Raw genomic sequence first — 21,954 nt, forward strand, 5'->3', positions numbered from 1 at the left:
ATAACATTGTTGCAAGATAAACAAGATAATATCTGTAAAGCAATGCAGTAACTGAAATAGTCGCTGATCCTGGAACAAAGTGAATGTTCAATTAATAGTGGCTATCACTAGTTTCTATGACAACTGTCTCCAGGCCCAATCTTTGGTCCTTAATCTGCTTGCCAGAATTCATCCTGGAAGTTGCAGGTAAGTTGTTATGGAGGGAGCAAGTTCTCCAGCTTCCACAGGGAGTTTCTGTTTGCCTATCACGCCTACACTGTTCCCTGGGAGTCTGGTGGGCTTATGGCATGGATGAGGGGCTCTACAGGTTTGGGCTGAAGGCAAGGTGCTTCCTCCTCTGGTAGATGGGCTCCTCAAACCTGACAGTGGTCACTTTGAGGGTTCCTTGTGGACTTACCCAGCTGTAGGCGAGAAGTGGCTGACTCTGCCTTGTGTGGACACAGGTCCTGCAGGTATACCTGTCTCTGGGCAATGGCTCACTTGGTCAGTGCCCCTGGGGAGACCCGTCTGTTCAAGCACTTGTCATTTTCCCTGCTCTAGGGTCTCCAAGGTGAGAGGGCAATCCCATGGACCCAGAACCCAGGGGAACCTCCAGGCTCAGCACTGGTCATACTCCAGCTACAGCCTCCTCTTATCCCTGGCAACAAACTGCCCCTAGTAACTGGGCCAACCCCGAGGCTGGGGTCCATCCCTCTGAGGTTAGGTAGAGCGCAGCCCCAGGAAGGGAGTCCCCTGCAGACAGGAGCCCAGCCTCCCCCGCCACTCTGTCCCTGCTGACCCCTCCTTGGTAACCTATAGCACACCAAGGCTGGCTGGCTAACAAACAAACAAAACCCCAACAAGAATAAACGAAACATGAAACCAGTCAGACCAACAGATTCAGACCGGAAAATCCCCATTAAAATTGTTTGAGTCCCAAACTTGCTGGACAGGGGCAGGGGTCCAGGCCTGAATCCTTCATAAACCCTCTTGAATGCACTGCAGGAATGCATTAACTGATGTCACTTAGCGTTGGGCCTAAATAAACTGGATCCAACTTCTCAGGCTGGACTTCTTCCAGCTTCGGTTCACCTCCCAGCATCCCTCCCTACAGAGAACTGGGGAAAATCCAAGGCTGAGACGGGGGAAACGCGAGGGCTTAGGAGGGAAATACCCTCTCCCCAGGCCCAGGTTGCTCCATCCCTGCTGGGGCCTCAGGGCTCCTGTCTGGGATTTCCCCACCTTCGCGGGGCAGGAGCGGCCCCTCTTGGGCGGGGAAGGAGGCAGTGCTGGCTCGTCTCCCCTTTCCCCTCTCCCGGACCGGAGGAGCAGGAAGCGGCTGCTCCTTGGGCCACCCAGGAAGCAGCCCCGGCGGGGAGTGCGCGGCGCGGAGACAGCAAGAGAAGGGCCGGGCGGCCGCACCGACCCCATGGCCGCCGACCCCACGTAGCAGCGGCTGGGCAGCCTCCCCGTCTTCACTCGCGACGACTTCGAGAGCGACTGGCGCCTAGTGGCCAGCGGTGGCTTCAGCCGGGTGTTCCAGGCGCGGCACAGGCGCTGGCCGACAGAGTGCGCCATCAAGTGCCCCGCTGCCTCCCGCCCGACGCCACCAGGTACTGCCAGCCACGCCCTCCCCTTTCTCGGAGGAGAAACTGAGGCCCGGCAAGCTTTGGACCCAGGGTGCTTGCGAAGAAGGAGTGGGCTGAGTTTGGGGCTGAGGACTGTCCCCCGCAGTGTCTCTGAATTCCACCCAGTAGCCTGAGCCTCCCAGGCACAGCCATACCTGTCTCCCTAACCAAAATAGAGCTGGCACACAATACCTGCTTGTAGACTCAACAGAGGTCAAAGGCAAGCGGGAACTACCTACCAAAGACTCCTTTATCCTATCTAACCTTCCGAACTTGTCCTGCCTCCTTCCATCCTTCTCTACAGCGCCTTCTTCCCCGGGTGTCCTGTGGCAATGACTGCTCTTGACTGCTCTCTGCCCCCCTCCTACTCATCCCAACTCTCAGGGCAGGGCTGAGCTTCCTGGGAGGCTGTGGCACTTTGCTCAGTGATCTGCAGGGAATCATGTTCTCTCTTCCCATGGTGGGTAGAGGGAGGAGGCCCCTCCCAACCAGTGCAGGCTGAGGAGGCCGGGGGATGGAGACTGCCTGACCTGATGGCCTGTACAGGCCCCTGGAAGGTCAAGTCTGGAGTTCTCTGATGTCTGTTTTTGTTTTTGTCCCTTGCTGTCATCACGTGCACTATAGCCACGCCTTGACATGCCCCCATTTTTCTCTTCCTACCTCTTTCCCGCTGTTTCCATTGTTCTCTGTCTTCCCACTGATTTGGAATCCAGTCTCATTCCCACTGGAGTTGCATATACTAGCTGTGTGCTTGCACTTTGCAGCCATGAAGAAGACACTCGGGATGTTAAATCTGAGCATGATAATCATGTCCTCCAAGGCTCTGGGACATCAATTAGAGAGTTTGGGGCGGGAGCCTCTCCGACTGGCATCTGGCTTGGATGCTATCTGTGGTTCTCTAGGATTACCATGCAAACCCTTAAGACACAGCCTCAGGTGCCACACACTCAATTCCCAGGCCTTCCCCCACCTTATGAGGAGAGGAAAAATGAAATCGCCCAAGGCCCACTCACCTTCCTCCCTCAACATCTGCCTGTTGGTTTTGGAGGAGGATCAGATTATGCTAGGATTTGTCTAAATCATTTATAGCCTTTGGCATATAGAACGAAATGAAACAGATGGCAGTGACATGATTACACTGTGAGACATTGATGCTAACTTCTGCCGCTTTCCCTTCCCAAGTTCTGGGAATTCCCTGGGTGAAGGGGTAAGATAATTAATGGTAATTAAGGCTTAGTATGTATGGATTACTATACTAGGAGCTTTACGTGCATTACTTTACTAGATCTTCTTTCCAGCTATTCATTCATTCATCCACTTGACAAACGCTTATTGCTCTTCTACTATGTGTCAGGCACTGTTCTACACCCTGGGATTAATGATAAATGCAACAGATGTGTCCTTTCTCTCCAGGAGCTTGCAGCCTAGGGGGAGGAAGACGTTAACTAGATAATCCCACATGTAAATGTAAATGTGCAACTGTGAGAAGCTTAAGAAGGGGAGATTTGTGGTTCTAAGAGAGCTCATTAATAGAAAGTTTGAGATCAGAAAAGGCTTCCTTGAAGAAGTTACGCTACAGCTGAAATGTGAAGAATGAGTGAGTTAAGTAGGTGAGGAGGAGAAAGTTTTCCAAGAACAGACAACAGAGTGTGCAAAGAATCTGTGGCAAGAGGGGCATGGTAAGTACAAAGATGGGAAAAGGCCATGATGGCTGGAGCTGGGAGAGTAAAAGAGCAGTGGAAAACCACCGAGCATTTACAGCCAGGTAGCAGTGGTGATAATGGGAGGGATTAATCAGAATTGCAGTATGGAGAATGCATTGGGAGGGGTACAGTGGATGCTGGTCAAGTTAGGAGATTGTTATCTTCATTCTGACAAGAGATGGGTAATCGGGGCTAGACTGGAGTGTTGGTAGTGGAGATAGGAAAGGAATGGGTTAAGCCATATTTAGAAGATAAAAATCCACCTGACTTGGTGCTGGATTAGTCATGGGGAGGGTCATGATGAGGAAGAGGGGTATTAAAGCTAACTTGATGTCTGGCTTGCCTAAAGGAATGGAGGGTCCACTAAAATGTCCACTCCATGAGAGTGTCTGTTTTGGTCACAGCTCTGTCTCCTGTGCCTGGCACATAGTTGGTGTTCAATAAATATTTATCGAATGGCAGTGTTGACAATTAATGAAGAGAATATGAAAAGAGGCCTAGGTTTGGAGAGGAAGATCATGAGTTCAGCTTTGTACCTGTTGAGTTTCAGATGCCTTTAAATAGTCAAGAAGTGTTGTCAAGCGGACGTCAGAGTAAAGGTTGGTGTTAAGAATATTAAAACTTGGGAGTCACTTGTTATAAGTGGTCATTAAAACTAGGGCATCAGGCCAGTCCTGGTGGCTCATGCCTGAAATCCCAGCACTTTGGGAGGCCAAGGCTGGTGGATCACCTGAGTTCAGGAGTTCAAGACCAGACTGACCAATATGGTGAAACCCCGTTTCTACTAAAAATACAAAAATTAGCTGGGCGTGGTGGCAGGTGCCTGTAGTCCCAGCTACTCAGGAGGCTGAGACAGGAGAATTGCTTGAACCCAGGAGGCAGAGGTTGCAGTGAGCCAAGATCACGCCATTGCACTCCAGCCTGGACAAAAGTGAGACTCAGTCTCAAAAAAACAAAACAAAACAAAACAAAAGCATGGATGAGATGCATTCATTCCAAGCACTAAGTGAAAAAAACAAAGTCCCTGACCTCATGAAGCTTATAACCTAAAGGAGAAAGACAAAATAAATAGCAAATGAATAATAAACTTTTTAGCTATAGCACTCATGACCACCTGACAGTTCTTGATTAAAATATCTAAGGAGAGTTGAGAAGTCTGATTTTCTAAGAAATGGTTTGGTCTAAAAATATTAATGCCAGGGCCCTCTGTGTATAGGGGAGATAAGAGTTGGGATGAGGTTGCTTTTTTTATATAGACTCCTCTGTGAAACACACACTAATTAGGTACTATTTGAGTAGAGATTTGAAGCAAATGAAGGGGTAATCCATGTGGCTCTGTTAGGGAGGAGTGTTCTAGGTAGAGAGAACAACAGGTGCAAAGGTCCTGAGGTGGGACCACACTGGGCACGGTGGAGGAACAGTGGGAAGCCCGTGTGCCAGGAGCACAGTGAAAGGGGAGTGATTAGGAGAGGAAGTCAGCAAGCTGTGCCTGGGGTTGGGGACAAATCTTGTAGGACTTTGTCAGCCATGAAGGAACTTTGGCTTTTACCGTGATGAGGAGAGCCATTGGAGAAGGGCGGTGACATGCTGTGACTTAGATTTTAAAATATGACTTTGGCTGCTGGTTTGAGAATGATTGTGGAGAGGAAGTGAGAGAAAGAGAGAGTCCAATTAGGAGGCTTGGGGCAAGATGCACCTTGCGGGACAGGTGGTGAGAAGTGGTCAGCTTGTTGCTCGACAGTACTTTGAAGCTAGAGCTGGCAGGATTTGCAAAGACTTGATTGTAGGAAGTGAGAGGGAGAAAGGAGTCAAAGATGACACGAGGGTTCTATTCTGAGGACTAGAAGGACAGAGGCCCCATTCACTGAAATGATGAAAACTGGAGGAAGGGCAGGTTTCAGGGGAAAATCAGGAGGTTAGCTTTAAACGCATTTGGTATTGAATATCCAACTGGAGATGTCGAGATTGACTAGAGAAAGATTATAGAGGGAGAGGAGCAAAGAAGAGGCGCTTGGAGCAAGCCCCGTGGTCAAGTAACATGATATGAGCTTGCAAAGGAAACAGAGAGGAAGTGACCAGAAAGGTAGGAGAAACGCAGGAAAATGTTGACACATGGCTCAAGTAATGAAGTTTCAAGAAAAAGAGTGAGAGATCTGAACTATACACTGAGAACTGAAAACTGTTGGTTAGATATAGCAATATAGAGGCTGTTGGTGACTTTAGCCACAGGTGTTCAGGGAAGTGCAGGTGCCAAAAACTAGACGAAAGTGGGTGCAGCAAGATGAGGAAGAGGAGAGACAGCAGTCAATGCTCTCAAGACTTCTGGATATGAAGCTATGAAAGAACTGTGCAAGGCAGTTACAATAATTCCCAGTTTTTAGTTTAGAAACTGAGGCCCAGAGGATCCACTTGCCCAGGGTCATGCAGGTAATAAGGGGTGAAACTGGAATTTGGAATCAGGGCAGTGTGATCCCCACATCCCATGCTTTTTTCCACGTCATGGCAGATGTCATTGGTTCCTGTGAACCCAAGAGGATGAGAGAAGACAGATTAAAAATATCACAGAGGTGGAGAAGAGATCTCTGGCACAAGTAAACAAGAATGGGAGAAACCTACACTAGCCAACCTGTCCAGATGCCAGCAAGAGCATGTGGTTTTTCCTGAAGGTTGGGGCTCTCCAGCTGGCTTCCCAGGGAGGCCCCGGAAGCACATTGCCAGCAGGCTCTGACTGCAGCAGCATCACAGTTTTGCAAATACTGTGCTCTCAAATCTGTCATTTCTCCTTAATCCCCATCCCCGCAATCCCAAAACAATCCATATTTACTGTTCTGTGGGCACATACAGTGAAATGAGCAACAGAGTTTGCAAATGCTTATTTTGTAAGACCTTCCCTTAAGTTGTGACTTCTGTTCCAATTCAACAAAGATGTATTGTGCAGTGCATGGCAATGTGCTGTGGGAATTAAAAAGATGAATAATTACAGTGCATCCATAAAATGGAATAGTGTGCAGCTTTGGGAGATCATGCTTTGGAAGAACCCTGCAAAGGGAGGCTCAGGCTATGTGGATGCTGAGAGATAGGGCTGGAGGGGAGCAGGGGAGGAAGGCAGGGGCTCTGAGGATCCCGACAGGGCATGCACGCAGTGGGGCCTCCACAAATGTGGGGAATGCGGGGAAGTGCTCGTGCTCCACATATTATGTGATCCAAAAGGAAAGAGAAGAAAGAAGGAGTGAAAGGGAGGGAGAAAGGGAAAGAGATACCTTGAAGGTGGATAGTAAAAGGATTTACCAAAATATCAACAGAGGCTAGCTCTGGAAGGTTGCATACCTGATTATTTATTTTTCTTTTATATAACTCTCTATATTCCCTATGTTTCCTACAAGGTATACGTATGACTTCCATAATTTAAATGGTAACAAATGATGTTTTGAAGCAGAAGCATGAGGCATCATGTTGGTCCTCCAGGGGCTCAAAATCTACTAGGGGAGATAAACATAGAAACAAGCAACCAGAATAAACGATAAACTGTGATACGCGCTTTTTGGTGGCCACCTTTGCAGAATAGACTGGCTCCTAGCTGTAAACTCCTTGACCTCCTGCCTTGTTGCTGCTGGACTGTAATCTATGCTGCCTGCTAAATGGTGCTTCATGTCTGTCCTCCTCCACTACCTTGCAAGTTCCCGAGGCTTCTCTGGGTCCCCACAGCCTGGCATCATGGCTAGTTTTTGTGTTCTTCTGGTTGCTGTAGTAATGAATGGGTCACCCCCTTCCATGTCTTGCTTCCCCTCTCCATAGCTCTGATGTGAATTACCTCATTGAAGAAGCTGCCAAAATGGAGAAGATCAAGTTTCAGCACATTGTGTCCATCTACAGGGTGTGCAAGCAGCCCCTGGGTATTGTGATGGAGTTCATGGCCAATGGCTCCCTGGAGAAGATGCTGCCCATCCACAGCCTCTGCTGGAAGCTCAGGTTCCGCATCATCCATGAGACCAGCTTGACCATGAACTTCCTGCACAGCATTAAGCCGCCTGTGCTCCACCTGGACCTCAAGCCAGGCAACATCCTTCTGGACAGCAACATGCATGTCAAAGTAAGGGCTCTGGCCAATCCTCTGCTCCCTTTCACTTGAGGGTTTCCTTCAGGTAAGCAGAATTATCCACCTGCCTGACCGGCCTGACAAGGGTTTTAAGCAGTTCCCTTCATGGACAAATTCTAAAGGCAGGGATCACACTGCAGCAGAGATGGCTAAGCAGCGAAATTTGGGGCATGAGGCTGGGTATCAGGATGCCTATAATAACCCTCTTTGGACTCAGTTTCCCATTTCTAAATTGGATAGAATAATCCCTATCCCCCCACACTTTCTTTTATTTGGATGGAGATGTGTGTAAATGAGACAATCCCTAAGAAAGGTTGTAATGGACATTCTTTCACTTCCTAAAACTCTTTTCTGCCCCAGGACCTTTGCACCTTCTGTTCCCCCACCCCCCCCCCCCCCAATTTATCTAGCAAAGGTCTACTCATTATTCAGCTCTCAGCTTAAACATCACCTCCTCAGGGAGCTCTTCCCTGATCTACTCCAGCAGGTCCCCATTATATACCTTCACCGTACCTCTGATTCTCTGTATTACTAACCCCAACATAGGTATATAATCATAAGTGAAACACTTTCCTTATTGGCTGGACCCCCCATTTGAATAAGTATTTACGAGGATATGGAGTGTGTGTGTTGACAGGGCGTGTCTCATTTTTCTCATCTGCTGCCCAGTCTTTGGTCCACAGCCTTCCTGGCCCTCAATGCATGGCCAACTTGGCAAGTGAATGACTCAATGGATGGGAGCAAAGGGAAGATAAATGTCCATGGTATAAGTGTTTCAGGGCCCCTGGAGGTGAAACGAACAGCTCACCGAAGGTGGCAACTTCATTCGTAGTCTCTGGATAATGGTAACACCTACCATCTCCTAACTACGTGCCAGGCACTGTTTAAGTGCTTTTTGCATGGTACTTCATTTAGTGCTCACAATAGCACTATGAGTTAAATACTCATATTCCTTCTACTTTACAGATGAAGAAACTGAGGCTCTGAGAAGATGAGTAATTTGGCCAAGATCATCCAGATAGTCAGTGGTAGTCCTGGGGGAGTGCCGTAGAAAACCACTGCTCTACCCTGGAACAGGCAGATGGCAGGAGGGGTGAGAAGCCATAGCCGTTTTCTGTTCATGTGACTCTATCGCGTCCTTATCCCTGCCCCTGCTTTCTCCCAGATTCCAGACTTCGGCCTGTCCAAGTGGATGGAACAGTCCACCCGGATGCAGCACATCGAGAGGTCGGCTCTGCGGGGCATGCTCAGCTACATCCCCCTGAGATACTCCTGGAGAGTAACAAGGCCCCGGGGCCCAAACATGATGTGTGCAGGTGAGAAGGAGGCCAGGCACAATGCCACACATGCAGCAGGCAGCTTGCTGCCACCACCCTGCCTGGCCACTATGGCCCAAAGGGCAGGACAGTGCGGGGATGAGGTCTGGCCAGAGGCGGAGGGCTGGGGAGGACTCTGGCCGGAGGTGGAGGGCTGGGGAGGACTCTGGCCGGAGGCGGAGGGCTGGGGAGGACTCTGGCTGGAGAGGCGGAGGGCTGGGGAGGACTCTGGTGGAGAGGCTTGCCTGGGACTGTGTGAACCGTAGGCGCCCCAGGCTGGGGTGATCTTGGATGTTCAACTAAGTCATTCAGAAAGCGTTTTCTGCATCCACAGCTTTGCTATTATCATCTGGGAGCTCCTCACTCAGAAGAAACCATACTCAGGTAAGCAGGCAGCTGTGGCTCTGTGTCGGGGGCAAGAGGGCCCCTGGGAGGGGTTCCTGGAAGGGGCTGTGGGAGGACTGCGGGTTGAGAAGGAGTGCAAGTCCAGGTGTGTGTGGAACTGTATTCTCTTCAGGGATTCCTCTCCTCACCCTCCTTCCTTCCTGCCTCTATTTCTAGAGCTCATGTCACAGCTAAAGGAAAGGGAAGGTCAGCCCAGCCCCCAGCCCATGTTTTGTGGCTCTAACTTCCTTGCTTCTAAAGTGCCCTTTCTGCCTTCTCATACCCCTGCCCCCTGCCACCTATATGCCAGGTAAAGAGACTGCAGGAAACTTGGAAAACCTCGCAACGTTAAGAGTCAGAGCCTTTACCTAGGCCTGTCTGTCAGCCCTGCTACTTTTGGACAGCACAGACCTGTAATGTGGGGTCATGTCTAGTCTTGACCTGGGAGGTGGCTGGAGCCAGACCAGAGACACTTGGCTACTCAACACAGAACCTCAAGTCGGTTGAAAGTCTAGCTGTTTACTCACCAAGCATTTGTGGAGCCCCCACTGCATGCGTGCCTTGTCGGGATCCTCAGAGTCCCCACTTTCCTCCCCTGCTCCCCTCCAGCCCTACCTCTCAGCACCCACATAGCCTGAGCCTCCCTTTGCCGGATTCAACATGATGATGATTATTATCCAAGTGACGGCAGGCATGCGGCCCTCCCTACAGCCTGTCTCTGACCAATGGCCAAGCGAGGCCCTGCAGATGGTGGACCTGCTGAAATGCTGCTGGGACCAGGACCCCAAGAAGAGGCCATGCTTTCTAGGTGCTCATCCGGCGCCCCTTGCCCAGGGACTGGGAGCTGGGCGCGGCCGGGTGGGGAGATGACTGGGCACTCCTGGGAGCTATGCAGAGAGACACTTTTGACCCTATGGCCTAGAAGGACATTTTTTTTTTTTTTTTTTTTCCAGAAACACGGTGTCTGTGGTCCAGGCTGGAGTGTGGTGGTGCAATCATTCCTCACCATAAGCTCGAATTCCTGGGTTCAAGAGATCCTCCCACCTCAGCCTCCTGAGTAACCAGAACAACAAGCACACCACTATGCCTGGCTAATTTGTAGATTTTTTTTTTAAAAGATGGGGTCTCACTGTGTTATTCAGGCTGTTCTCAAACTCCTGGCCTCAAGTGATCCTCCTGCCTCATCCTTCCAAAGTGCTGGGATTACAGGTGTGAGCCACTGTACCTGGCCTAGAAGGACTTTTTGAGGCAGAATCTGCATCACGGGGCTGGGAGGGCAGCATTGGGAGCCAGGAGTAGCTGAGGATGGGTTCTGGGCTCTGTGCGTGTTAATGCATGTCCCTGTGGGAGGCAGAGTAGAAAACCTTCGGTGCCAAAAGGCAGAAGCCACAGCATCTGGGCCTGGCCCTGTCTCCAAACTCTCCAGCCAGCCTTGGGTCCTTTCAGAGCTACTGTTCCCTCATTTGTAAAATGTTTCCAGGCCATGAGATCACAGGCCGGGGATGGCCCGTGAGGTCATCCAGTCCTTTGGGGACTGTGAAAATGTACCTGTGTGTAAGTGTGAGCATCTTAGAGATCGCCTAACCTTGCCCCTCAATCTGTGGGAAAGGACCCTGATAACTCAGAGGGTCAGTGAGTTGCTGAAGGTGCCCCACCATGACCCAGTTTCCTGCCTTCTCGAGCATGTATATGAACATATGTTCATATGCTCATATGTTCAATCCAGGAATGGATTTTGGGAGGAGACAGGAATGCTAGGGCATCTAAAACAGGGAGGGTACTGTGGGCCAGCCTGTTGCTTCCTTTCCTGTCTTTCTCCCATTCATGGAGCAGACATTACCATTAAGACAGACATACTGCTGTCACCGCTGCAGAGTCCTGTGGTCGTCCCAGAGAGCGAGGCCCTGGCCAGGAAGGTGTCTTGCAAGCTGTTGCTGCGCCAGCCCCTGGAGGTGAGTGTGTGCGTTGGGCAGTCCTTACGGTCGTGCTAAGCTGGAGCCCGCTGTGTGGACTGTTGTGATCTCTGGCCAGACACTGAGCACTCATGCACAGTTCAGCTCGGGGCCACCTCCATCTAGAGGGAACACCTTTCCCTAATTTGCACGAAGGTGCGCGAAGGGATAGTGGTGCCTGGAGCACAGAGCCCCTGGGAAGGATATACCTTCTCTCACATGCTTGGGACCAAGCTGACTCCCGTCCTGCAAAGGAAGGCCTGGCTCTCCCAAGCTTTCATGCTGTTGGTGTCATCATCATCCCTCTGCTCTCCTGTCCCTACTCTAACACGGGAACCAGCCATGGGTTAGCATGGGACTCCCCTGGCTGAACTCACAGATCCACCCTGAAGTTCACATGGCCCAAGCGGAAGGCAAGGCCCTGAGCTGCCTCTTTCTGGAGGGTTTTTCCAGTTCAGTATTTTCCTCTGGAGAGCTGGCGATAGTCATAGCAAAGGAGAAGGGTCTCCCAAGATAGGGTGGGCTGTGAGTCCTGACAGTGACCCGGAGTGCTGGAGAGAGGAAAGGAGGGGAGGAGGGCACAGGCTAGAACTGCACCTCTGATCTCCACCTTGCCTGCTGGTTATGCCTCCCCAGGTGAATGAGGACATCAGCCAGGAACTGATGGACAGCGGTGAGTCTGGGTGCCACGGGTGGGACCAGAGAACTCACAGCAGAGAAAGTGGAGTCAAACCACACCCTTTCCCCATCTGCCTGGCCTCCCCCTCCTCGCCAGGCCTGTCACACATCCAGGTTTTGGATGCCCTTTTCCAGCACCCAGCCGCGTGTTCAGAAAAGCACATGCCCTCAGGGAACCTGGCCGCCTCCCCTTCAGGTCTGTGTCCTTGCAAGACCAGATTTCTCCTTTCCTGACCTGAGAGGTGGAGCATTGGTTCTCAAGGCTAGCTGCATGTTAGAACTGCTCGGGAAATTTAAAAAAAAAAAAAATGCTTTGCCTTGGGCACACCCTAGACTAATTAAACCAGAATCTGTGAGGGTCAGGCCTGGGTAGTAATCATTTATTCTAATACTCCACTGGGTAGAGCAAAAGGATGTTGATCCTTAAGACCTCAGAGGGGAGTTTAGATCATAGAGCTCCAATCACAAGTTTATTTCCAACTTACAACTACTTACTTCCCCTCAGGCCCTCCCCTGAAAGCTCTTACCTACGTAATTTGTCCTTCAATGGTAGAAGGAGCTGGTCATTGTCTGTCCTCTCTTTGCTGATCCAGATATGGAAGCTCAAAGAGGCAGTGAATTGGCTAAGGTCGGGGGATGCTGAGGGGTGAAACCAGGATTTGCACTCAGGCCTCCTGAGCCCACTGCTCTTTCTGCCTCATCTGTGGGGAAAGGACTGCAGGACTCAGTTCTCCAAGACGACAGAACCTGAACTTGAATAGTAACAGTTATGGCTGTGTAGAGAGCCATGCTTAGGAAAGGCATTGCCCTTACTGCTCTAGCCTCTGTTCCTGGATGGTACTTCCAGGAGGCAGGGGGATGGCCATGATGACCTCTGGACAGGTCACAGGTCCTTTATTTCAACCCCATCTTTCTCCCAGCAGACTCAGGAAACTACCCGAAGTGGACCTTTCAGCTCTCCGACTGTGAGAATTTGGTCCCAAGAGATGAGGAACTGTGCATCTATGAGAACAAGGTCACCCACCTCCACTTCCTGGTAGCCCAGGGCAGTGTGGAGCAGGTGAGGTTGCTGCTGGCCCATGAGGTAGATGTGGACTGCCAGACGGCCTCTGGATACACGCCCCTCCTGATCGCCGTCCAGGACCAGCAACCCGACCTCTGTGCCCTGCTTTTGGCACATGGTGCCGATGCCAACCTAGTGGATGAGGATGGTTGGGCCCCGCTGCACTTTGCAGCCCAGGATGGGGATGACCGCACTGTGCGCCTGCTCCTGGACCACGGGGCCTGCGTGGATGCCCAGGAACATGAGGGATGGACCCCTCTTCACCTGTCTGCACAGAATAACTTTGAGAATGTGGCACAGCTTCTGGTCTCCCGTCAGGCTGACCCCAACCTGCATGAGGCTGAGGGCAAGACCCCTCTCCACGTGGCCGCCTACTTTGGCCATGTTAGCCTGGTCAAGCTGCTGACCAGCCAGGGGGCTGAGTTGGATGCTCAGCAGAGAAACCTGAGAACACCACTGCACCTGGCAGTAGAGCGGGGCACAGTGAGGGCCATCCAACACCTCCTGAAGAGTGGAGCGGCCCCTGATGCCCTTGACCAGAGCGGCTACAGCCCACTGCACACTGCGGCTACCGGGGGCAAACACCCGATCTGCAAGATGCTGCTCAGGTACGGAGCCAGCCTTGAGCTGCCCACCCACCAGGGCTGGACACCCCTGCATCTAGCGGCCTACAAGGGCCACCTGGAGATCATCCATCTGCTGGCAGAGAGCCACACAAACATGGGTGCTCTCGGAGCTGTGAACTGGACTCCCCTGCATCTAGCTGCATGCCACAGGGAGGAGGCGGTGGTGTCGGCACTGCTGCAGTGCGGGGCTGGCCCCAATGCTGCAGGGCAGTCAGGCTGGACACCCCTCCACCTGGCAGTCCAGAGGGGCACCTTCCTGAGGGTCATCAACCTCCTGGAACATCACGCGAATGTCCACACCCGCAACAAGGTGGGCTGGACACCTGCCTACCTGGCCGCCCTCAAGGGCAACACAGTCATCCTCAAAGTGCTGGTCAAGGCAGGCGCCCAGCTGGACGTCCAGGATGGAGTAGGCTGCACACGCCTGCAACTGGCCCTCCACAGCCGAAAGCGGGGCATCATGTCCTTCCTAGAGGGCAAGGAGCTGTCAGTGGCCACTCTGGGTGGTTCAGAGCCAGGAGCCCAGACAGAAATTTAGACAACTTGGCCAGGCGTGGTGGCTCACGCCTATAATCCCAGCACTTTGGGAGGCTGAGGCAGGCAGATAACCTGAGATCAAGAGTTTGAGGCCAGCCTGGCCAACATGGTGAAACCCTGTCTCTACTAAAAATACAAAATTTAGCTGGGTGTGGTGGCGCATGCCTGTAATCCCAGCTACTAGGGAGGCTGAGGCAGGAGAATTCCTTGAACCCAGGAGGCAGAGGTTGCAGTGAGCTGAGATCACACCACTGCACTCCAGCCTGGGCAACAGAGCAAGACTTCATATATACACACACACACACACACACACACACACACATATATATATATATATATATATGTGAAGGAAGGAAGGATGGGAGGGAGGGAGGGAGGGAGGAAGGAAGGAAGGAAGGAAGGAAGGAAGGAAGGAAGGAAGGAAGGAAGGAAGGAAGGAAGGAAGGAAGGAATTTAGACAACCTGGCCTCTCGCCTGGATGGAGTAGGAATTGGTGAAAGTGCAGCTGGGCTTCTGACAGGGCGTCTTCCCCGTCTGCACTCTTCACCTGCCCCTTCAGCCTCAAGAGGAACCAGGAACCTGGGTGACGGAGGCATGGGGAGAGGTACCACTGTGGCTGCAGCTGAGGAAGGGGCCCTGGCTTAGAAAGCCGCCTTCAACACATCCTCCAGTCACTTCCAACAGAACCCAGGCTTCCTCCCCCTCCTTTTTGGGGACGCAAGCCCCCCAAATGAATCCCCTCTCCAGTCCAAGACACCTACGACCTTTTGCCACTCGCCTCTGAGTTCACAGGGACCCTTGCATCCTAGCAGACCCCCTCTGAAGATGGTGGGAGGTACAGCAGTGAGGGAAGTAGGATCCTCCCATCTCATGTCTTGTGTTCTTGGCTCCTTACCTCAGGCTGGGGTGGGAGAGCCAGACACATGTGCTTTGCTCAAGGTTCAGAAGCTAAAAGTTCAAAGGAGGTTTCTGCTTGCTGTTTAAAGTCCCCGCCAGCCACCTGTTGCCACACTGACCACAGCTTTCCAGTGCCCCTGATCCCAGTGCGTGGGTCTCCCTCATGGCCTTTGGGGGGTATAGGAAGGGTGCACTCCAACTGTGGATAAGTCACCCTATGTGAGATGCGAGGTCTCTGGTCCCCAGCGCCACCCTTCACCCTTCATCGTGTCCAGTTTTAAGGCCAGATTTCAAACTCTGAAGTCAAGAAAGCTGAGGCTCTGAGTCTCCTGTTTAGAGATGGATTGCCCTGTGGAACCAAGTTGCATATAGAGGCCAGTAGCGTTAATATGGTGTGCTTGTATGCGATTTGTCTAATGTAGGGTATATGTGTGTGCATATGTGTGTGTTCACAGTAACTTTATGTGACCAGAGCCCTAGTTCAGCTTCCAGGAGAGCAGCCAACAATTTGGAGGGAGTGGGGACAGGATGAGTGTCTTGGGGCTCTATCCTGCTCCTTCTATCTCCCTGCACTGCTGGACAGCCCAGTAGAAGCAGCCCCTCGCACTCAGGGATGTTTTGCAATTGTCAGAGAAAAGGAATCATCTGTCCCACATATTGGCCAGCTCTGAGCCAAGCTGATTGGCAGGCCCACCTCTGCATGTCATTCTCCTGGGCTGGGCACTCCAGTCTGGGCATGGGGCCAGCAGCCAGCAGCCTGGCATCAGCATGGTGTGAGAGAGGTGGGGCAGAGGAAATGTGTTGCCCACATGCAATCCTGTTGAATTAACAAGTCCCTTTCAGCAGAGCTAGCAGCTTTGTGTCCTCCATCCTTTGGCCTCTGGACCACAGCTCCAGCCTGTTGGGCCCTGGGCCCTTTACCACCGCCTTGCCATAGCTTATGGCCACCATGGAAAGTCAGGTGTGAGCCCAGGAAGCTGGAGTGTGTCCTAGAGCCAGGGTTGTAAACTGAGCCTGCACATTAAAATCTCCTGGGCGAGGGGCTTTTAAAATATACCAACGCCTGGCCCTACCCTCAACCAATTAAACCAGAACCTCCATGGTAGGAACCTGGTGTGAGCATCATTAACAATTCCCAGGTGATTCTGAAGAGCACCCAGGGCTGAGAAGCACTGGGGCGTCTCATGGTTTCCCTCTGTGCCCTTCCTTAGCATAACCCTGCAGACATCATGACCAGCAACTTGGGTATCAGAGGTCTTTTTCTCTCCCATCTGGACTCCTGAGGACTGGGGGCAGGGGACGCTTAGCTGACTGTTCCATCCTCCTACTCCCTGCTAGCTGCCCAGCTCGATCTCTTTAGTCTCACTGAGACTAAGCCTTAGGCAAAACTTGTAGTTAAAGATGTCCCTAGGAGTTCTATCTTTCCCAGAACATGGAGGAGCAGGAGGAGGGAAGTGGAGGAGGCACAGGGCTGTTTGCTTCTCCTTGCACTCTGAAGTCTCCCACCTGCCGGGATCCTATCTGCCCTTCCAGATCTAACTCCAAATCTAGGACTCTATGAGAGCCAGAGAAGGCTCTGGGGCTACATACTCCCAGCCAGGGGAGCTCAGATCCATTGGTGTGAGTGATCAGGAAGGAACCAAAGCGGGAGAAGAGTAGCTGGCTGATCCTATTGGAAAGAACTGAGAACTGAGAAAAGGCCTTGAAGAAAAGATTTAGAAAAAGTAGGTGATCCTTTGCACCTAGAGTCCAGTGAATGGCAGGGATGCCAGGTGGACAAGACTGTCCCCTGGAATCATTTCAGCTCTGGTGATCCTGAGTCTAGGCAGAGATTCTCACACCTCTGCTTCCTCCACTTCCTTCCTCTAAGAGATAACTCTTAGACGTGACTTCAGGCCAGCCCATGGCCCCTCATTACCTACCAGTGTCCTCTTCTGCCCTATCAAGCCGCTCCTAGCCAGACACAGACACACACACAAACACACACAGTATCCACCTAGAGTCCCATTTCAACACAGTTGCCTTCTAGAGCTTCCCCAAGGATGTTTAAAATTGGGTTTGAATGAGGCCCTTGAAATTCCCAAGGAGAGGGTCTCCAGTGGAAGTTCAAGCCCTATTTAGGGGAGACTGGGGATCAGGGGGATAAGAGCTCCCTAATGTCTTGCTGGGCATCTCCTCTTGGAGGTCCTGTAGACCCCTTCAACTCAAAGTGTCCCAACCTAAGCATTCTCTTCTCCCTCCACAAGCCTGACTTCACCCTTTATACTCCATTTTAGTTGAAGGTGTCCAAACTCCTAACTTAGGAGCCATTCTGGACCAGCACTGGGAGGATGGAAGCCTTCTATATCCACACTGCTCAGTATGATAGCCGCCAGCCACAGGTGCTGCTGAGCACTTGAAATGTGGCTCGTGTGACCAAGGAATCAAGTTTTTTTATTTCAATAAATTAAATGTGGGTATCTAGCCACATGGGGACAGTGGACAGCACAGTCCAGTCTATACCTGTCTTGCCTCCTCCAGGCAGTTGCCGTGTTGCATGGGGTCGATCAGGAAGGGGTTTTCTAGAAGATGCGTATGTTGAATGAGGACAAGGACAGAGCAGAAGAGGAGCAAAGCCTGGACTGGATAGAAGGGCAGAGGATCAGCTGGGGAATGTGAAAGAGACACAGCTGCTATGGAGAGCAGACGGTGGCCAGCCGATGGAGGGACAGTGCTGTCCAGGTGTGGGTGGGGAGGTGCGTATTCGGTGGAGAGACCTTAATGTCCATGCTGATTTGGGAGCTCCCACACAGGATGAGGGACAGTTGGGAGCCGCTGTCGGTTTCCCAGCAGAAGGAGGATGCAATCAGAACATGCCATGCATCCTAAAGACCTCTTCAGCTGTGTGCAGGATGAGGAAATGGGGGCCAGTGGTGGGAGATGGGGACCCTGCCCTATGGGGCTTCAGAGCCAGGCACACCTGGCTTGGCATCCCAGTTCTGCCCTTTGCTATCTGTGGGCTTTACCCAGACTTTCCAGGCTTAGGCATCTGTATTTATAACAGATTTGCTATCTCAGGGATGCAATTAGATCACGCCTATCTCCAGCACACATTGGTACTCACCGTCACTTCTCTCCTCTTCCAACTTTCTGTTCCCTGTCGTTTCTCACCAATGTTACTCAAGTAACTCCCTCATTACCCTTTACCCATATGACAGCCTCCTTTCCCTTCCTAAACTGTGCTTCAACCAATCCAGCCCACCTCAAGGAGGACATTCCTGGGTCCTGGGAGATGGCATCCTCTAGCCTAGCCATTCCCAGAGGTGTAGATAGCCCAGATTGTTCCACCTGGATCCTTTCTTGTGCTGGGAGATGGAAGCTGTTGATGGAACCCTCCAGTTATGAGACTGGGGATCCTAAAGGAGCAGGGGAGTCTTGGCAAGCTGTCTCCACAGCAAAGTGTAGGGCAGAGGCCCAAACGGGCTGCCGCCACTGTCTAGAAGGGAGGCAGGACTGCGGGGATGAGCAGAAAACTCCTCAGGGGTGAAAAGGCCTATGGAAAATGAGGAGACTGGGGAGATGGTGTCCCTCTCCAAAGCCAACCTGAGGGGAGTGAGCCCCAGAGAGAGAATGACAAGGGGCAGGGCTGAGAAGGGGAGGAAACAAGGCTCCGGGCCTGTGACAGGGAGGAGAGGAAGGAGGGAGCCCCAGGACTTCCTGAACACACAGATGGCAGCTCTGGGGTGATCTTGTGTTCAGGAACATTCCTTTCCTGATGCCCCCTGCGCTTACCTAGAGAACACATCTCACCAACATGTGAGGGCCTCCAGTGAGTTAGGGCTCCAGCCCACTCTGAAACCAGCCAGCCTTGCTGCCTTGCTGCAGCCCCCACCAGCCCCAGGCCCCTCTTCCTGCTAATGCTGAGTCCCCTTCTTCCACCGGTGCCTGCCGGGATCTGATCTGCCCTTCCAGATCCAACTTGCCTGTCCCTGCCCACGAACACTTCTCCGCTTGCCCCCTGGAGATGCTCACTCCTTCCTCAGGGGCATTCTGTCCCGATGCCCAGTGTGGTGAGGTTGACAGAGCTGCTCTCAGGTCCACCTTCCTTGCTCATTGCATGGCACATCACCACGCCCCACTTGTTTCTGTGTTCCTTCCAGTCCCCTCTTAGTGCCCTGGTGTCTGGGGCTCAGAGGGTGCTTCCTCCCTGCTTGCTGAATCGTATCACCGGTAGCAGGGGTTTTTGCTGTAAGGTCATGTAAGGGACAGAGGACAGGAACCAGGCTATGCTGAGGTCGGGGAGGGAAACTGGGTGGCTGGGTCTAGTGGACCCGGGCAGGCAGACCTGGGTTCTTATCTTGGCTGAGCCATTTACTAGTTGCAGATCCCAGGTTGCTAAAACTATCTTAGCTTGATGGTATCATCCAGTGTCAGTAATGCTTATCTCTGGTCGTTGTAAGAATTAAACCTGATGCCCTGCCAGTCAGAGGGCAAGGCAGTTAATAAGCACTCAACACATTCATTTCTTGCAGTTCCTCCTAAATCAGAGGCATGTTTCTCTTGCAATAAGACATAGACAGTCCATCCTTTGGGAGCCTTTTGCAAGGATGCTCTTAGAAGCCTCTGCCCGTTTCCCTTTGCCAATACACTCAGGAAAGGAAAGGGAGACTCTCCTTCAGTGCCTTGGTGTGGGCTGAGACACTGAAGCCCCCTGGGAAACACCTACGGATCAGGTCAGTTATAGAGCAAGGGCCAGCCCCACTAGCCGGTCATGCCTCCTCTACCCAGAGCCTGGGTGAGGTCTGTGCCGCCAGCTCTGGGAGAAAACCAACAAGGGACTTGTCTCCTCCAGGGCAGTGTCCTGCCTCTCTTGCCCCTCCCATGCTTTCCCCTGCCCTGGACACAGCACAGATCCTGGCCCCCCACATGACCCTCCCCACAACTTACACACTCCTGGGGGCAACAGGACAAAGTGTTGGGAGTTGGGCCAGATGAGGAAAATCCAGCAGGTGTAGACGGTCCAGCTTTGTCTCTGCACAGTCCATGGCCCCAGGCCCTGCCCTCCCATTCCTGGAATGGCACCACCTCCCCGCTTTCCGGATAGCCATCCTTCACTTCTTTCCTGTGCAGCTCTGACTCCCCCTGGCCCTGGGGTGCCAGAGAGGTGGCCCCCCTCCCTGGCCTCACGCGCAGCTCTGGGTGTCAGAAGCCAGGTGTGAATGTGGGAGAACGCCACATGGAAGTGGAGCGGTCATGCAGCACTTCCTATGAACCTGGGGCTGTCTCTGGCTCTGGTTGGGAGTCAGAGTTCTCTCCACATCCCTCCTTGCCATTCCCTCTCCTGCGCCTCTCTGGGCCTCTGCTCCAATGAGGCCTTATTTGCCAAGTAGCAGAACTGTGATGAGAGAGGAAGCAGGAAGCTGTTCCTACCAGGTACCCCCTTCCCACGTCCCCTCTAACCCCACAAAACCAGGGTAGGTCTCCCCACTCCAAAGATGGTCTGCTCTCCCTCCACCAGCCTCCTGCTTCCCCGTGCACCCCCAGAAACTAGTGTAGCAGAGCCAGGGCCACCTGGTTGGCAGGAGAGGACCCTCCAGCACACAGATGCCCAGACTGGCTTTCTCAGTCCTGAAGCCCCACTAAGAACTGCTCTGTCCCCACCACCTACCCACTTGCTTCCTGGAGCAGCCCAGGTTCTGTTGACATGCACCCCAGGCTGTTACCCTACAGGTCTGGTCCAAAACAGGTATTCTTTCTCTTTTAAAAAAAAAATCTTCTGACCATCCTAGCATCTTTCAGCTGCACTGAGCCTGGTCAGAAGCCTGGGCTGGAATGGACAATATAAGATGTAGACTCAGAAGATCTACCTTGAAAGGGAAACCACCCTTTCCGTATGAGAGGTTTCTGTTCTGTAAGTGGAGATGATAAGAATGCCCCTCACTCCAGGCTGTTAGGAGAAGAACATGCCATCAGGGAGGGCAAAGCCCGCAGACAGGGCCCTGTGCAGATGGAAGCTAAAGTAGCACACTGAGCCCAGGTCCTGGGACCCAAGAGGACAGTGAGCCAGTGGGACACAGAGAGGGTTGGGCCACCAGGTAAAAGGAGCTATGCAGTCCCTGGGGACAGGGATGTTTTGGGAAGGGATTCCAGATAAGAGGGGATGCTGGAAATGCCCCCAAAGCAGGCCAGGCCTCAGTGTTCCTAGTTGCAGGCAACTGGCTGTGCCTATGCTGAGACCACCTGGAAAGCAGGATCTGCAGCTGCTCCTTTCAGGGCCTCCTGCCCCAGCCACGCAGGAAGTAGTGGTCCATGCTGTCAGTCTTCCTGCCCCCACTGGTGCCCTACCTCATTGTTCAAGGCCAAGGCACACCAAGGCTGCTGTGTCACACGTCGTCTAGTAGAAGGGTGCCTTGGAAGTGCACAGCATGTGCCTCTGCTTTGTCTGCCCTCCCTGGGCTCTGCCTTGGGGGAAACGGAGTCTTACATTGTTGTGATCCCACTAGACTGAACTCACGAAGGCAGGGCCGGTGACCATTCTTGACTGTTTTAATCCCAGCACCTCACCCAGGGCCTGAAGCACAAGAATTGCTCAATAAGTATTCCCTGAGGAAGACAGCAGATAGGTGGATGAAGCAATGCAATTTCTTAGCCTGCTGAACAACTCATCTTCTAATTCCCAGGACCCTTCCCCAGCCCAGGGCCATCTGAGAGTCCTTCAGGAGGAAGAATGAGGGCCTGAAGCCTTGAAGACTTGCAGTCACCTCTGGGTCTGCTCCTTTGTGACTGTGTGATTTCGGTTCCCAACTAAGATGACATGTGCAAAGTGCCCCACTGTGCCTGGCCCTTAGGTGATGATCCTGGGCTGTGCTCTAGGAAAGGGCAGGGCAGGGGGCAAGGGTGCAGACTCTATCTGCTGTAAAGGCAAATGAATGATCCTTTGATTAAAAGGCACTCTACAGAGCGGCACAGGCACAGACAGAAACCTAGGGAAAGGCAAAGAGGAGTGAAAACTGGAGGCTTCCTTTCCACCCTGTCGTCAAGAGCAAGAGACCATCGTCAGGACCTCTCTGGAGAGAGTCAGAGCCTGGGCCACCCCCTTCCACCTTGTGTTCCCGT

The 21,954-nt window shown here is 52.4% G+C and overlaps 1 protein-coding gene across 1 annotated transcript; it reads left to right on the top strand.

Annotated features, from left to right (window-relative positions):
• The first annotated feature begins 1,408 nt into the window (after positions 1-1,408).
• Positions 1,409-13,963, top strand: ANKK1 (ankyrin repeat and kinase domain containing 1). Its single transcript, XM_025358353.1, is given in 10 exon segments — positions 1,409-1,565; positions 1,568-1,592; positions 7,106-7,400; positions 8,572-8,659; positions 8,662-8,722; positions 9,057-9,120; positions 9,746-9,914; positions 10,940-11,058; positions 11,695-11,731; positions 12,660-13,963. Coding segments are annotated over 10 exon segments (2,319 nt in total).
• The last annotated feature ends 7,991 nt before the right edge of the window (positions 13,964-21,954 follow it).

This window comes from Theropithecus gelada, chromosome 14, assembly GCF_003255815.1.
Source record: "Theropithecus gelada isolate Dixy chromosome 14, Tgel_1.0, whole genome shotgun sequence".
NCBI classification, from domain to species: domain Eukaryota; kingdom Metazoa; phylum Chordata; class Mammalia; order Primates; family Cercopithecidae; genus Theropithecus; species Theropithecus gelada.